This window comes from Mus caroli, unplaced genomic scaffold (assembly GCF_978045245.1).
Source record: "Mus caroli unplaced genomic scaffold, Mus_caroli_1 scaffold_15, whole genome shotgun sequence".
Classification (NCBI taxonomy): Eukaryota; Metazoa; Chordata; class Mammalia; order Rodentia; family Muridae; genus Mus; species Mus caroli.
In genome coordinates this window covers 100,413,863-100,431,763 of record NW_028227270.1, presented here as the reverse complement: position 1 = coordinate 100,431,763, position 17,901 = coordinate 100,413,863, and the positions used below count along the sequence as shown (strand labels likewise).

The window sequence follows — 17,901 nt, the reverse complement described above, 5'->3', positions numbered from 1 at the left end:
ACTCTGACTGCTGCCCAAGGAATTGTGGGCTCCTTGGGAAAATGTTGGCCGCCCTTGTAAAAGCATTCCTGATTGAAGTTACCAGATGCCTGCAGCACAGGCTCTGTGGCTACGTCAGAAAGAGACAGCCCAGGAAACAGGGTATGACCCTAGTAAAGGTGACATCTGAGGAACCTGTCCAAACAGGCTGGGAGCAGTCACTTGCCTGGCTATAGCTGCTTGCTCTTGGTGCCTGACTGCTCTTGGCAAGAGCACTGATGTCCTCTATATTTTAGTGGACTGGCAGGTGGTAGCAGCTAATGACTCAAGTCCTCAGCTGGTGTCTATGTCACACTAGGCAGGCATGCTGAGAGCAAGAGCAGCCATACTAGTCTTCCCTGGTATGTCAGTCCTCTTACCTATCTCATCTGTCCTCTTTGCTCAAGCCCAGATTCCTCAACCCCCAAGTGTAAATTAGTATCCTGGAAGGAACCCATCTCCAGAAACCCTTCCTAGAATCAAAGTCTTGATGTTTGAGCCAGACAAATCTCATCATAAACTGTTTTTCTCTGATGGTTGGAAACCACTGACTTTGGGGGCTTTCTTCTAGATTCTTTCTTTTGAAGGTTTGATGAACCTTCAAAACATAAAGAAAACAGATGTTTTCCCCAATAACTACTCCATGACTGGATTGCACAGGTTCTGGAGACAGAGTAATAAGTGAAGGAGACAAGGAGTCTACATGTGGTGCAGGCAGATCATGGGGGATATAGGATCAAATCCCAGGTGTGCAGAAAGAGGAAGGCACATCAGCAGTGTTTTCTCAGGCAGAACTAAAAGGAGAACAGGTATTAAAAGGAAGGTTCAATAGCAGAAGGAAAGAGAGCAGGAGGTAAAAGAGTAGAAGCCAATGTGCTGACTGACCCTTGTGTGGGGAGGTTGCAGAGTTCACGTGTGGGGCCCAGCAAAGATGAGAAGATGAAAGATGCCTTAGCATCTTCTTTCTGTTGCCGGGACAAAGTTCTGTAACAAAAGCAGTTTAAGGCAGAAGGGCTTCTTTAGTTCACAGTTCTAGGCTGCAATCCATCATATCCAGAAAATCACTGGCACTTGCGGGAACTGGTCACATCGCATCCCTAATCAGAAAGAGAGAGCAACCATCTCTGCACACCAGTGCTCTGTTCATGTTCTCCATCTGTATATTCTGTTTAGGCATTTTCTGTCACTCATTCTGGAAGGTCATACCACCTTAATTAATATAATAAAGATAATCCCCCAAGGACAGGCCCAGAGGCCCATCTCCTGGGTGATTTTAGCCTTCCATTCAATTGACAATTAACGCTATCACAGCCAGTGACATGTTGACTGTCCAGTCTGCACACCAAAAGTAGTACTCAGTCACTGTAGTTTTTAACAAGTGACTGACTTGGCTTTATAATTTGGAAGGGGGTGGAAATTGGAAGGAGAGTCTAGAAAGGACAGACTTAAGCTCAAAGTCTACTGATCAAACCAGGTCAGATATGGGGACAACAGTTCTAGGAAAGGTCAGCACATACACTATGAAATGAACAGAAGGAATGGGCCAGAGAAAGAGTCAACATCCCACTAGACTTCACTTGGCAGCCATGACCCTAGAGCAACATTTCCAGCTTTTTGTGAGCAGGTGACCACCTAATCCCTAATGGTTCCATGTTTTCTGATCATTGGTTCGGAATTCACCAGTGGGTTTGCTTGGCAGTCATATGGATGAATGAGATTTCAGAACTCTAGCTGGAAATATACTAATACCATAAGGAAGATTCAGTCTCCAGAAAACTGTTCATTTTCCCAGCTCATGGTCCTTAGCTCCTTAACAGAATGTGCCAAGTAATTATTATAAAATGAAGTGGTGCTGTATAGAGAAATAAATGCACAAGTCTCTTTGTCCTCATTCAACACAGGCTGGTTTTTGTCTACAAATTAGGCCTTGTTGCTCCTTCAGATAGACATGGTAGAGGCAGGGTTCTCAGAGCATCATGAGGAGGACCACACTAAAGAAATGGAGACAAAGTATGGTTAACGATACCAAAGAAAATCATATCGTTTGTGAGATGGGGGAAAGCCCACTGGGGGTGGGGGAGGGGCAGTGTAGGCTGAGAGCTTATTTAGAACAAGGCATCCAATGTCCCTCAGCACCTTTACCTGCGTTGGAGTTTACTAACATTTGATGGGTGAGAGAATGGCTGACACTCTGGAAGGTTGTAGGCACAAAGACAAGGCCTCAGCAGATGAGAATAGGAACACAGAGAAGCTCTGTAGGTCTTGGAGTAGGACCCAGGAACAGTTTAAATGAATAGGAGTTAGATTGACTTACCCAAGGCCTGTCTGGTTCAGTTTTTAAAACAGTCTTCCAAGGAGCCGAGCTTTTCTCTGTGAGGTACAAATGTCCTATGGGAATCCCACACTGTTTTGTTTGATAAGACCTTACAGAGAACAAATTCTGTGGGGTAAACTACCCAGATGCTGCAGACATTGCCTGAGTAATGGACCAATGCCAACACAACAACAAATGCATATCCTAAGAGCGAGATCCCTTTGGTGTCTGTGGCAGTGTCAGCACCCTGGGTGAAATGTTTCATTAGCCATTTACTGATGCCCCTGCCTTATCATCTGCAGATTTTTCAAATCAATGGCCGATGATTCCATGTCTTTCAAAGAACGGTGTTGAAAATGTCTTGTTCTGTTCTATACATGACATGATGAGAATTTACACCATTAATTACAGAACTGTAGGAGCTAGAAGCTATTTTGCAAAAAAAGATTTTCGTTTACTACTTTATCATCTTAAAACTAACAACCAAACAAAAGCAACCCTATCGACTCTTCCATATGTTGCTTGGCATTGAGAGTAACATTAGAACTTCTTAGGGCCAGCACAAGAAGAAAGTGAGCCCGGGGTGGGAAAGCTAGTGTTGGTCCACCAGCTGCTCTTCTATGCTTCATACACTCCATTCTTACTCCTCCTCCTGGCTGCAGATGCCAGTCAACTCATCTACTTTTAGGGAAAGTTTTATGCTTTTTTTTTTCCAAGTCGAAAGAAAGATTTAAAGGCCTTTCTACGAGGTATTCTTCCCAGTGCGGATAGTAGTCTTGTATCGGCTGTTAATGAGGCTCCCGCATCAGGTTTGACTAGAAATATGTCCATGAATTTGATAAGGGATTCATTGTTTCCAAGCAAACATTCAACTGTGGTATACAACGAAAGGTAAATTTAAAAGTGATTTTCCTTTTTAAATTTAAATTTTATTTTTATGTGCACAGGTATTTTGCTTGCATGTATGGGTGGGTGCCACTTGTATGGCTAGTGCCCACAGAGTCCAGAGAGCGCTGGGTTCCCTAGAACTAGGGTTACAGATGGTTGAATGACAGCATGTGGGTTCTGGGAAATAAACCCAAGTCCTATGGGAAAGCAGCCATTTCTCTTAACCACTGAGCCAATTCTCCAGGCTATCTTCTTATTAAAATAGTGCCATCAACTCTATTCATCTTCCCCCTTGGCTCCCTCCTTCTGTCTGTCTTCTTCAGAGCCATAGGATGCTATTCTCTTAGAGTTCACCAGATATTTGTTGGGAGTCTGATTGAAAATAGCAACTCATTCATATCAACTTAAGAAAATAGAATGTATATCCACTTCAGAAGAAGAAAATTTTAAGAAAAGAAAACTGATTTAGGTACCAAAATACCAAAAAGTAAAGTTAGAGGAATTTCAGATTGCACAAAGCATAAACTCTGTCAGTCCTCTACCATTAGTGCCCGGCCTTTTGCCTGATTCTGTTACACTGTCTCGATGTCCCATCATCCTCTGTATTAAGGGGTATGTTTTTAATCTTAACCTGAGAAAGAGCAGGCTTTGACTATATCGCAAGTTAAATTGGAACAGGCTGGACAAGGGTGCTGATGGAGCAGTTAGGTCACACAATCACCTATGAGCCCAAGCATAAATCTCAGCAGCTATGAGGTGGAAACTGCCATCTCTTGGGACACTTCCTTAAATACATGCAGTGGGAAAACCACCCAGCTCTCTGAACTTCCAGTTTTTCATTTGTAAAACAAGGGGGATGGAGCGAGCTCCATACTGTGTCAGTTTTACCCTGATACTGTTTACAATGCCATTTCTTTATTTTATTATTGCACCATTCTCTTGCATGCTCCACCATTCTACCAGAAGAGCAAATAACACCGGAAAACCATTACGTCACTGGCTTCACTCCAAGGCTCCCTAAATGGGCAGCGGGTAACCCCCAATGGCAGCACACCAGAATTCAGTCTTGAGCACATTTAGCCGTTGATTATGCTTCATGGCATGAAATATTTAGAATTTCAAAATTTGTCAAGCATCCCAAATTGACAATTATGCCTGAGTATAAAAGCAGACGCAGTTGAAGTTCAGCTGGAAAGTGTCCTGTCTTGTTACACTTGGAGCATGGAATGAAGCTTAGGTAGTCGGTCCTGATTTAGTTGTAGCCCCGGTTCAGAGCTGCTAATGAGTGAAAGTGTTCTAGGCTATTTGTCTGAGTATACACCAGTGGAACCCCCATTGTTCCTCTAAAGATGATATCAAACGTCTCTTGAATACAATGTCTCCCATCTGTCACCATTGGTTCTCTTCACACTTCTGTTGTGACCTTGGGCCTTATTTCCATCTCTCATTAGACCGTTAGCTCACAGAGGGCAGAGTCTGTATCTGCTTCATATCTCTTCAACATAAAGTCAATATTATAGCCATCATACTTGGTCCCTGAGAATGCTTCTAGATGTATGTTAAGCAAGTTATCAATCTTCCCTCGGTTCTTTTATGTGTACAATACTCCTATCCTGTTTCTCTCTATTAGAGAGGGGATTAAATGAGATGATGCCTAACAGAGTGCTGGCTTCCATGATTTTCACAAAGCAGATGCACATACATAGTTTTATTTTATTTTTAAATGTCTAAACAGCACTAGGGAAGGGTGGGCTAAGAGGTGGTAGAGTATTTACAAACTTGAAATTAAATCTCAACTTATCTGCATACCAACTGACTGTGATTCTAAGCTAATTTATTAATGTTTTGAAGCTTCAGTTCCTCATAGAATAGAGGCGCTGGTCATATGTGCTTGCTGATTGAAGTGGGTAAAGAGAAATGATCACACACACACACACACACCACACTCACACTCACACACACACTCACACAGTACCTGCTAGGGCAGTGGTTACTTGGTAGCAAACCCAATCAAGGGTAACATTTGTAATAAAAGCTCTCATTTGTAATGAAGGATGAAGAATAGCTACTGGATACCCCTGTGAGTCCTCTAACCTTTTTTTCTTTATGTATTTTGATGAAGATGAATATGCATTAATATAGGCAATGGTTGATGGCCCCATGTGGACCTGTCTATGGGCGTAAATTACCATGTCCTTATTTTCTTGAAGTTTCCAGTGTCATATGTCTGTTGTAATATAATGACTCCCTCTGCCTAGTGGCCCACTCAAAAGGAAAGAACATGTACCTATTTCCAAATGCACAATGTGTATGAAGACTTACGCCCTAGTGATGTGAGGATGAGGTCTGAGAGCTGTAGGTATCTCTGTATCCATTTGAGTTGGTGCCAGCCAAACCGCACAGTTAATTTTATCACAGCAATTTTCTCTTGGAAGAAATAATTAATATGCAGGCTTTTAGCTGTGGTTTGGCCTTTGTTGCTTTCTGACTTTTGAGTTTGTACTGTTTATACTGCTATATCAGTAGCTGTCAGATAATATATAGAGCAAATAGGCACTCTCCCCTGCCCTTCACTTCAGCTTAGTCTATTTTCTTCCCTGTGGTTCCCACAGTGTAAGAAAAAAATAGAAGTATACATAATGAAAGTTTATCTTTTCGGAAAGCACACTCAAGGTTGGAGCCCAGAGGTCACACTGTGCACCAGGGAGCAAGGAGCTTAACATGGGAGTCGTTTCTGAACAGGAAAGGTTGGCCCCAGGAATATAATGATCTTGTTTTCCGTTGACAGGTAATGCAGGTGGTGAAGGAGCAGGTGATGAGAGCGCTTACAACCAAGCCTAGTTCCCTGGACCAGTTCAAAAGCAAGCTGCAAAACCTGAGCTACACCGAGATCCTGAAAATCCGCCAGTCCGAGAGGATGAACCAGGAAGATTTCCAGTCTCGCCCGATTTTGTAAGTAACCCACATCTGCTCGGTCTCTGCTACTGCCCCCTAATGACCGGGTGATGTAACAGCAGGGCTAGGTGTCTAGTTTTCTCACGTGAAGCTGTATTTCACATAGGTACCTCTTAAGTGGCAAAATGTCATGCTCTCCAGAGAGAAGCACACCAATTATTAAAGCATTGAGATTCTGAGGTAGCTTAAGTTCCAGGGGGAGCTGTGGAGGGAAAGGGGAACAACCCTCCGCCTTCCCCGGCCAGCGGTAGCACCAGAGCATCTCCTGTCGCCTTTATAGCTGTAAATCTAGAGGATCCCAGGGGGGAGGCAGCAGAGCCTTCCTTTATTTATAGGGCTTTGTATTAAATGTCACTTGCAACCATTCCAAAACTTCATGGATCTCCATCTCTAAAGTGTTCTGAATCTGGAAAATAAGAGCTCTTTGGTTCACCTCATCTCTTCTGAGACCTGGCCTGTTTTTATTTGCTAAGAACCAGATTAGATTCATCACCTTTGTATTTTATAGAACAGGACAGAGGAGTAAAGGTGGGAATCAGGGAAGGGATTCAGCAGTTATTTCTGTTCTGTAACAAGAAGATTAGAAGTGACTTCGTGTGGACTTTTAAATGTATTATTTACTTTTCTCTATCTCTCTCAGTGGCGTGTGTCTGTGTTTGTGTGTGTGTCTGTGTATGTGTGTCTGTGTGTGTTCTTTGCTTATATACACTGATACTTTTAATGGCTGACAATTCACAAAACCCCCTTTACTCTAGTTCATTTCCTCACTTCCCTTGAGGTAGGCACGTGTTATTCCCAAAGAGGGAGAAGCAGCCTAGGAAAGAAGCTGGCCTTGAACCTGTTGGGCTCTGAGCTTCTCCTTCATCCAGGCCATCAGACTGCTTCTGCATGTACAAGACTGAGAGTAAGTTAAGGAAGTGTACAGGTTAGAGAGGACAGTACCCAAGTGGTGACATATTTAATGTGCTTTCAGTTCTTAAGCACCTCCAGAAACTGTACATTAGAACTGTAGAGTTCAGTGGGCATGAACTTCATCAGCAGGGGCCAGAGAATGCTTCCAAGGGACTTGGCTCATGTCATTGTAAACCCTAAGACATATCATGCATATAATACTGGTCCTTTTAAGAGACACAACTGGGTTTTTTGGTTGGTTGTTTGGGTTGTCGTGGTTTTGGTTTGGTTTGGTTTTGGTGGGGTTTTTGTTTGTTCGTTTGTTTGTTTTTGATTGTTTGGTTTGGTTTGGTTTTTTTGTTCCTCAGCCACAAGATAGTTACAGTCAGAAATACCAAGCACAGGGTCACTGGAAGCAGTAACTAGATCTTGAGAAAAGCAGTTGCTCACTCACGAGAAGGACAGATGGTGCCACACCCTTTCAGGACCTACCTTCACAGAATGCTAGATTTTCAGTCATCTGTTCTAGCCAGTGTGCAAACACAAGGACACTTTATTATGCTCTGACAATTCTTAAAACCTAAATGGAGAACTGAAGAGTTGATTAAATGAAGGCCAAGTGGCTCTAAATTACTACCACTTCAGCAGAGCCAAGTGAGTCTGATTCAGTGCTTGACCATGACTGTTGGAGAGGAGGATGCCGGCTCTGCCCAGAGTGAGCACTGCCCTGCTCTGCCTTTCTGTGCTTGCAAAGCTCTGCCTCTACGTGCTGGAGTTTTTGATGTTCCTTGAGTGAGGAGACACAGTGCCAATGGAAAGATTATCTCCTTCACAGATGTGACTTTGATACCTTGCTTGTCTAGGAGACTGGAAAGCACCAGGTCTCCCTGGAATTGTTGGTAAACATAGCTGCAGCACAGTGATAACAAGCTGATAGAAAACCTTAGTGTTGCAAAAAGAAGCTGAGGGACCAGCCTGTAGCTATAGCCTCTGCTAGCAGCAGGTAGGAATCAGGATACAGTTTGTCTGTGAGGGGGATCTGTTTGGCTTATTGCTATGATCTGCTAGATGGGGAACTTATCGTGGGGTTGGATGAAATGTAAGTCAACTTTAAATGAGTTAACATGACTCAAGATAGACAAAGTCACCCCAGAGAACGAGGAGGATCGCTGTGCGTGTTTATTTTCTTTCTTTCTTTAATCATTTTAACAAATACATATTGGGCAATCCCTCCATGGTAAGCTCAGCCCAGCGTGCTGATAAGCACTAAGGTGCCTCAGTATCCAGGCTTCACAAGTTGGGGGAATGGTGGGTTTGATCGCAGACTGCTAGGTGTTATAGGAAGCACATCTAAATTTCCACAAAGATCACAGGAACTGATTCCATGTAAGCTCAGTGTTTAGGGTACCAAAGCTGGTAAGCCTGTCTAGTTCAAGCCCTAAGTTTGCAAACAGGGGCAGCAGCCTGGCTAGAACATGGGCACCAGGCCACTGCTCTTCACTGGCTCTCTAGCATCTCCTCCATTGCATTCTGTCCTGCCCTTGGCTGCCTGAGCATCACACATAACACACTACCAAACCTCAGCTCCATGAAAACCTCATCAACCTTGCCTTGATAAAAAGCGGTCATGTATCCCAAGAAGGGAAAAGGAAACTCTACACAAACAAATGTTTGGTGAAGAGCTAGGGCTGAAGAAGCAGCCTGGATTATTTCCTGGTTCCTGATGAATGATTTCCAAGAGTAGCTACGTTTTTGTTTGCCGCTTAACAGAGAAGATAAATCTATTCTCATTATTGGTACAGGCTAATAAATATAAAGAGCTTAAACACTCCAGAAATAGGTCATGTAGGACTGAGTTAGAAGAGAGGAGACAAGGACAGAGCAGTAAAACAGGCAAGTAAAATGTGCTGAAACCTGGAGCTCAGACACCAGCTCGGTTCTCAGTGAAGCCGTTGTCAGCTGTGTCACATTGGGAAGTTGCTCAGTCCATTCTAAGCCTGCCTTTTCCCTCTCCAAGCAATGAACACCATCCTTTTGTTAGGCTGCTACAAGGATTCACATGACTACGTGAATTTCACGTGTAAATGAAAAGGATTTCATATGTATGTGAAAATCGACCAGCACATGCTCAGTTTATGCTATGCACTGAGTGAATGATCACTCTTATTACAAAACACAGAACTTAGCAAATTGTGATGTTAGTAGTGTACATAAATAGAAAACCTAAACCTGAGTGCATTTGTATATTTCTCACAATGGCTAAAAATATACAACAGAAATGAATCAGAAAAAAAGAACTAGAAATAAGGCTGATATATACATACACACAGACACACAGACACACAAACTGCACCTTTCCTAAAGACCAGCTAACCAGCCTAATGTTTCACTCAAAGCCTTTTCTAGTAGGTCAGTTTATATAGGTATACCATGTTCAGCGTTCAAACATCTAACAAATATTTATCAAGGCCTGAAACATGCTGGACATCGTTTTGTTGTAGTTGTTTGTGTGTTTGTTTGTTTGTTTATGGTTCAACAATGAATAGAACGTATACAATATAGACACCTTGTGGTATTAAATTTTAGAGGGAATAATAGATAATATACATGTGTAATATATGTAAAAGAATAGCAAGTTACGTCGTGATAGAATGGCTATATAGATTGAAAGTCTACATGGGGCAAGATAAGAAGAGTAAAATATAATTATAAAGGTGGTAAAATATCTCTTTAATTGTAATGATAACATTTGAATGAAGATATATATTAGGGATTCAAGGGAGCATACAAATTTGTATTGGGGTGAAATAATTACTTGTGCATGTATCCAGAGGTCAGAGCATACCTAGATTTTCAGTGAACCATGAGATAATGTGGCAGGACCTGAGGGAGTGAGTACAATGGCGATAGGAAGTGATTCTAGGGAGGCATCTAGAACCATAGTGGTTAGGACTTTGCTGGAACCATTTGGGGTTTTTAGTGGACACCAACCATGGAATTCTGCATTGGAAACACTGTGAGGAGGCCCATTTAAAGGCAAGAAGGGCAGTGAGGGAGCTGTAATAATAATTTAAGCAAGAGATCATAAGATTAGGTTTTACTCTGTGTTAGTTATATTTTGAAGAAAAGGGAAATGGTATTTCCTGGTAGATTTTAATGTAGTTGTAGAAAGAGAAGAATCAAAGATGGGCTCTAGGTCTGGGCCTAAACCACCGAAAGGCAGCATCCGGGATGGATAGTGTCAGCAAGGCACCAGGAGTTCACCTCTGAACATTCCAGGCTATGGAGCATCCGAGCCAGTGGTCAGGCGGATGAGTTTGGAGGTCAGCAGATGGGTCTAGGTTAGAAATACAAATTTGAGGGCTGTCATAATAAAATTGGTACTTAAACCCATGGGTCTGTCTAGTTAAGAAACAGACTGGGACTGGGCCCTGAAGCTCTCTACAACTGAGACAGGAAAAGATCAGTTTCTAGGAAACTGCCATCCTCACTCAGCCCAGTGCTTCTGAAGTGCCCTTCTCCATCAGGGGTCCTCGAATCATAGTTCTTGGGCCAAGTCTACACACTGTCACTTTCTGTACATGAGTTTGACTAAAATTCAGCCATATTCTTTCATTTTTCTACTAACCTAAAAACCTATGACGCCTAAAACATTTACTATCTGATGCTTTTTAGAAATATTTACCAAACCATGTTCTAGATGACCAGTAGTATCTCAGCTGGGTAGACAGAAAGCTAGGAGTTAACCTCAGTCTAGTGGTGTTGTCTGTCTTCCAAGTACTGCACTGGCCTTGCTGAGCTTAGATTAGAATTGTATTCTAGAGAAGGTTCTAGACTGAACTGCTGTCTAATCTACCTGCTTTAATCTCGCTCTTCTTTCATTTATAAGTCAGCATAGAGCCCATCACCCCAAACCCAATGACAACAAGCTAAACATTTCAGAGGGGGCTATAGCCCAGTGTTTTCTTATGTGGCATGCCTAAGAGGTCATATCTCAGTCACAGAAGCACATTGTTAAGAGTCATCTGGGCTTTGGGTGAATATATGGCTACTGAGTCTATTGGCAAGAAAATTGAAGAAGTTAAAAACATATTTTTAAGGCTTTCTTATTTCCCTTTGCCCAGTTGTTTTAGAGCTTCATTTAAGGAAGGAAGGAAGGAAGGAAGGAAGGAAGGAAGGAAGGAAGAAAGAAAACTGACTTTTTTAAAAGTTCCCTTGAGAGATATAGATTTAGTTCTTCTTTCAGTACATCTACTGGATATGGTAAAGGCATGTGTAATGATAAATATATCCAAGTTTTATTTAAAACATGAGACATCATTAAAATCTCTTGGAGTTTCCTATTTTTCATCTCTACATTTTAATACCTTAACGACAGCTATCCTCAAAATTGATGTGTTCCAAACTCTTTTCTCCTGTGCTCTCTCCATCCCCAGTGGATGCCTTTTCTTCTTTGCCCAGTTACCCAGACTTAGAAGACTGTAGCCGTGATTTATCACCATGAACAGCTGCCTATGCAGTCCTCAACGTCTCCATTCCACACAGGGTTCATTAAAGCTGTGATTTGCTTAGTGTATTTTATAAAAGATGAGCACTCATAATCAATAGTTATAAATGTGACCTGGAGGCCTGACCAGAGGCCCTCCGCGGCCTGTGGACAGAAAGCTTCGCAAATGCTCCAGCTCTGTCATTAGTAAGGCGCTTCCATACCACACAGGATTTCAAGGGCATTTGAGCTCCCAAATGTGTACTAGTTGTCATATTGACTTTCCCATGGCTGTGACAAAATATCCTGGCAAAAGCTAGTTAAAGGGACAAAGTCTTTATGTTGGCTTATGGTTGAAGGTTAGTGTACAGCATGCTAGAGAAGTTACAGCAGTGGGAGCTTTGCAGAATATGAAGAATGCTTGTACATGGCTCGCTGTTTTTGTTTTTGTTTTTTAATACAGTCCAGGGAGTGATACCACCCATAGTTAGCAGCTCTTCTTACCTCAATTAACACAACCATGATAATCTCTTACCACTATACCCAGAAACCTATCTACCAGGATTTGTTAAGTTGAAAATTAAGTTTAACTACCATATTAGTTCTTCTTATATTACTTTTTCAAAAACAAACTCTTTACTTATTTTATGCATATAAGTCTTTTGCCTGCATGCATGTGTGTACAGGCATATACATGCCTGCTGCCCACAGTGGCCAGAAGAGGGCACCAGATCCCCTGGAACTGGAGTTACAGACAGTTGTGAGCCAGGTGGGTGCTAGGAACCAAACCTGGTTTTTCTAAAAAAGCAACAAGTGTTCACAGCTGCCAAGGCATCTCTCCTGCCCTGCTCACCTTTCTCTTTTGTTCATATTATCACAAGAAAAACTGGAGTCTGTACTCTGTTCTACCCTTGGCCTTCATGAGGGGTTGCCACATCTGTAGGATAGAAATGGTAATATTAAATACTCATCTTCCAGATTCCTGGGAGAAGTGAAATTAAAGGAGGTAAAATTACACAATGTACTTCCAGTCTCATGAGTACTCGCTGAGCACAAGTGTCTACCCCACCCACAAATCAAGAATAGGTGGAAACAGATGTCCTGCCTACAGACTCAAGATCAAATCTGATGAATACATGAGCCTTGAGTACCTGTCATAATGGTCATTTAGAGTGTTTAGCTAAACAAAAGGGAGGTGATCACTGAGGTATATTCAGCACTGTGTCTATTACTGTCCAGTGTTTATAAAGACTTAGTGCTAACACTGTCCCCTTTGGGAGTCATAGCATTTTCTCAAGAACGATTCTAGTCTTTGTTCACAGTTAAGAAACTGAGACTCAAATGAGCTGTGTGAAACACTAGTCATAGACACGGCCTAGACTGGACCCTGGTTTTCTGATGTCTGGATCCATGTTATAGGCAATACTTTTAACACATCTCTGGGGACTGAGCTCTGCGGCTCCCTGTACAGCTTTGATCAGAATACTGCTGACTTTCCTAGCCTCGAATGCCAGGACGCTCATCAAGCTTTGTATCATACAAATCCCTTAAAGGTTTCAGAAACCACTGCACTCTGTCACAGAAGCTTCACAGTGTAGTTCATCTAAAACTAAATTACATCCTATTAGCCTGAGACAAGTTAGAAATAATTTTAATTTATCCCATCATTATCTCAATCTCTGTGGGCTAGAATCTGGGACAGTGTTATGGTTCTCATTTGTGAGAGACTGAATGGAAAGCAAAAAGGGGTCCTTGCTCAAGGTACCGTTAGTGATGGGATCTAGCAATTGCATGGTCACCCGACATTCCTGTTTGGTCAGCCACAAAACTAATGTAGAGATTTTCTGTATTGGTTTGGTTTTCGATTGTTTGTTTTGTTTTTGCTACAAAACTAAGCACTCAGGAATCTATTTCTTGGACTTTTGCCTAAGACGCATCTATGACTGTGTAAATAAGGACTTTCTCAGAAGGCTTTGTTCTGGGGAAAAGTCACAAAAGTGGCTGGTACTTTTGTGGATAGTCTGTAAATGTCAGAAACCCAATACTGTTATTAAAACAGGAAACCCAGGCCTAGATTTTCCAAACACCACTTAGAAAAATCTCTAAATGATTCTCTAAAGCACTGCTGAGACGGTCCTGAGGTGTTGATGACAGAAGGCAGCTTATGCTCCCTGCCCATCAGCTCACAGTGGGCTGTTTATCAGGGTGCACTGTGTAATACAATGTGTTTATTCTCCAATAGGGAACTAAAGGAGAAGATCCAGCCAGAAATCTTAGAGCTGATTAAACAGCAGCGCCTGAACCGCCTTGTGGAAGGGACCTGCTTTAGGAAACTCAATGCTCGTCGGAGACAAGGTATGGTTTAGGGAATTCCATACACCGGCAGGGACAACAGTAGCTTGCTTCTTAGTACTCACAAGAACATAGGCAGGCGGATTTCTGAGTTCGAGGCCAGCCTGGTCTACAAAGTGAGTTCCAGGACAGCCAGGGCTATACAGAAAAACCCTGTCTCGAAAAACCAAAAAAAAAAAAAAAAAAAAAAAAAAAAAAGAACATAGTGTCATTCAAGGACAGCATTGTGCTTGATAAAAGAATGGCAGTATAGGTCAGTTCTTGTTTTATGTGTAGGGAGAACCAAAATACAAATGACCAAAAGATCCATGGAGCTAAAGGGCTGTTCTTTGGCATTTAGTCACACAAGGCTACTCATGGTGGTGCCAACAACTGCTAATACATGCTATTATTGAACCCTGTGCAAGGCTATTCTCTCAATATGTTTACACACAGTCATCAATCATGTGTCAGTCAACAGGGGACCACACATCCAATGGTGGCCACTAGGAACTTGGTACCACCTTGGTTTGTGTATAAATGTACTTCACAACAGTCACATGATGGAATCACCTAAAGATGCATTTCTTGGAATGTATCACCATAATTGAATAATACACAATTGGATTAATGAAATCCATCTTCAGAATAGCCCTATGAAGTACTTATTATAATTGTGCACATTTGTACATATCAAAACAGAGGTCCTGAGAGTTGAGTAACTTGTAAAGTTCTGGGAAAGCAAGGAATTGCCCTCTAAAGCTACAAGACCTTTCTTCTCGTTTTTGCTTTTTAAATATCTATTTTATTTATCCTTATTATATCTGTGTCTATATCACTCATGTGTGGGTAAAGGTGTATGCATGCCATTGTGCACAAACGGAGGCCTGAGGCCAACTTTTGTGAGTCTTTTCTTTCACTGTAAGTTCACAAAATTAAACTTGTGTCAATAGACTTCCACAGTGAATGCTTTTTACCCATTGAGCCAGATGTTACCAGATGATGCTGAGCCACTGACACCATATCCTTCTTTTTGTGACTCCCTTGCACCATCAGGAAATTGGCCAGCACTGTCTGGGTGGGTCTTGGCACTTGCAGCATGGATGGTTCATATTCTCAAATCTCTCACACTGATGCTGTTTCAGGTCAGCATTATTTTTGCGGGGTATAAGTAAGGTGATTTAAGAATCTATTTCCAGAATCTTCCAAGACAGATTTCTGATCTGTCTCTGATTTCTGACCTCAAAATGTCAAATCAAAAAAGACAGCAGTAGACCAAACACATTAGGTGGGAAGCATCCCCGACTGTTCCTCTGCCTTGATTGTTTTCTTGCTGTCTTTATGTGCTTCTGACTGTACAAAGCATTAATACCATACTGTCCTAGAAGAAAACAGCGGGGAGACAGAACTAAGATTTGAGAAGAGGTGAGGAAACTGAGAAAGAGCCAGTCATAAGCAGAAGCATCAACAACTATGCTTAGAACCAGTATTATTGATGAGCTGGGAGCAACTCTGGCAGGTAGTTCTAAAACCCAATAGACGCTCTGCTCAGACACAAAGCTCACCCACTAATGACAGTAATCAATTTGTGTTTGTGCCCATCTCCCTGCCTGTTTACGTTAACTGCTCTGGGCTGAGTGTTCAGTAATTGAAATATGTCGATGCTACCATTGAAAATCACACTGAAGGACTTCAAAAGCCAGCCAGAACTTCCTAGAGTAAGGGTGGGTTATTTGAAAAGGATGAGGAGCCTTAGGATTTACACTAAGCCTAGGAAAAGGATTGGTGAGATGGCAGGGAGGGGGGACACAGAATATCGAAAGGCTGAGTTGAACCTGAGAAAGGCTTGCATTATAAAAGGAATGGAGAAGAGAATTCATCTCCTAAACTTAGCCCTGAACAATGAGGTCACTCCCTTCTTTCTCTTTACATTCCTTGTGCTGGTCTTCATGTCCAAGCAAACGATGCTCTAAGAAGACATTATACTCTAGTGCTAAGCATTGGCTGTCCTTGTGCAACTATATGGACTTGAGCAGTTTGCAGTCAGTATCAATATCTGTTTCCTAAGACTTTTGCAATGTAGCCCTAGGAGTCAAGCTAAAAAGAATCACTGTTCTTGTGGAAGATTGTGTAAAAACAGAACAAAACAAAACAACAAGAAGAACAACAAAACAGGTCTGAAAGTGAAAAGACTTTGTCTTGGCTTTCTCAGCCCTACAGCTAGCCCCATTAGTGTCTTCAGGCAAGACATCTGAGGTCTGCGAACCCTACAATGTGGGAGTCTAGCAGCACTCTCATCTCTGAGATCTATTAGCAAGTTAGCTGTATGCCCTCATCTCCTTCTTGTCTCTGAGCAGATCAATATCCAGAATCTATAGGCCCATGAGTGTAACTTAAAACATTTTCTTCTTGTACTTGACATTGAGCAAAAGACCCAGAAGTATTTGGAATGGGAAAAGCATATAGAAACACTAAAAGCAGTCACTGATGCCAGTTGAATCCCAGTGCTTGGAGTTACACTGAACCTTTCAGACCAGTATCCTATTTGATATTCCTTTCTGGCTGAAATGGATAGACTACAAGAACTTCCTTCCACTATAAGATAATTGCAGATTTTTATTTTAAAGAATATTTATCCTTCATTGTTGATCAACTTTCTTTCTTTCTTTTTTTTTTTTTTTTTTTTTTAAGAGACAGGGTTTTTCTGTATAGCCTTGGCTGTCCTGGAACTCACTTTGTAGACCAGGCTGGCCTCAAACTCAGAAATCTGCCTGCCTCTGCCTCCCAAGTGCTGGGATTAAAGGCGTGCACCACCACGCCACGCCAGGTTGATTAAATTTCTAATGAATAAAGGTGTTAGTATCTAGCTGATGAATTAGCAAACACCTGGGCAGAGCAATACAAGTCTGATTATCAGCTTTCTGCTTGTGATGCACGGGCTTTTCCATTGCTCCATCAGAACACTGCATTTAGATTTTGCACAGCCAAGTCAGCTGGGCTGTAAAATTGATTTCCACTCCTTCAAGTACATACATGTTCAAGGAGACTTTGTCATAGATTAGATCTGTTACTCCCTGCATAGGAGCCATGGCCACATCCTTTGTCCCGTCCAACTTGTCTAACAGGGAGGAGGACATGGATGAGCAGATTCAGTAATTAAGCTCACAGGGAAAACTGAAAGGTCCCCATCCCACAGAACTGGAAGTGGAGGAGTTTGCAAAACATCTTTTCCTTAGCTACATTTTGTCAGAATGCAGTTGGAATTTGCCTATCATCCTATCTCATCCATAACTCTGATACTTGAACAATCTGATGCAAACAAGTCTGGTCTTCTGGAATATCTGGCCATATTCATACCTGGGAGATGACAGTCATGTGATACATATTAATGTGGTTTAAGTCCCAGTCTCTGCATTCCAGTCTGGGCAGCTGTTGGCAATCTACTCCTTGACCGAACTGGACTCTTTTCCTCTCCTGTCATATAAAGATGATATTACTTCCTACATCCATTGAGTAGTCGCAAGGGTTAAGTAAAATCTCTTTAGCATTTAATATGATGCTTATCAAGCAATCAAAACTACTCAGAATTATTGTAGGTTGCACATTCTGGGCATATAATTTTTAAACATAAGAAGCAGACGGCTATTGGATATCTAAGGCCTGCTTTTCTCTTTGTGCTGACACAATGTAAGGCTTGCCATTCTTCTCTGTCCATGTATTCCTGGAGGGGAGAGCAAAGATAAACACCTAGAAGTTGTCTGTGGTACAGCCATTATTGCTTCATGAGAGTGTAGTCTCCAACATTTCCCTCTGCTTTCTGCATTTTAGAAATTCAGGTTTCTCTGAATCACTTGCATTGAATGGTCTTGATAACCCTTGGGCTAGATACCAGAGAATCATTTCAAAAAATGATACCATATAGCTTGCTTCTCACGAAAGATGCCTGGTAGCTTCCTGTCTTTAAGTGCCAACATGACTGAGTTATCTCAGAATTCTGCACTGAGTTAAGCTTGTCTTC

At 41.9% G+C, this 17,901-nt stretch overlaps 1 protein-coding gene across 5 annotated transcripts in view; it reads left to right on the top strand.

Moving 5' to 3' along the window:
• Elmo1 (engulfment and cell motility 1) overlaps nucleotides 1-17,901 on the top strand; it is a 510,326-nt gene that overhangs the window by 461,474 nt on the left and 30,951 nt on the right. For all 5 annotated transcript variants that reach the window (XM_029468425.2, XM_029468421.2, XM_029468420.2 and 2 more), the window contains 2 exons: nucleotides 6,009-6,172; nucleotides 13,795-13,907. In XM_029468425.2, the coding sequence (XP_029324285.1) occupies nucleotides 6,012-6,172; nucleotides 13,795-13,907 (274 nt within the window). In that variant the 5' untranslated portion in view covers nucleotides 6,009-6,011. The remainder of the gene's footprint in view (nucleotides 1-6,008; nucleotides 6,173-13,794; nucleotides 13,908-17,901) is intronic.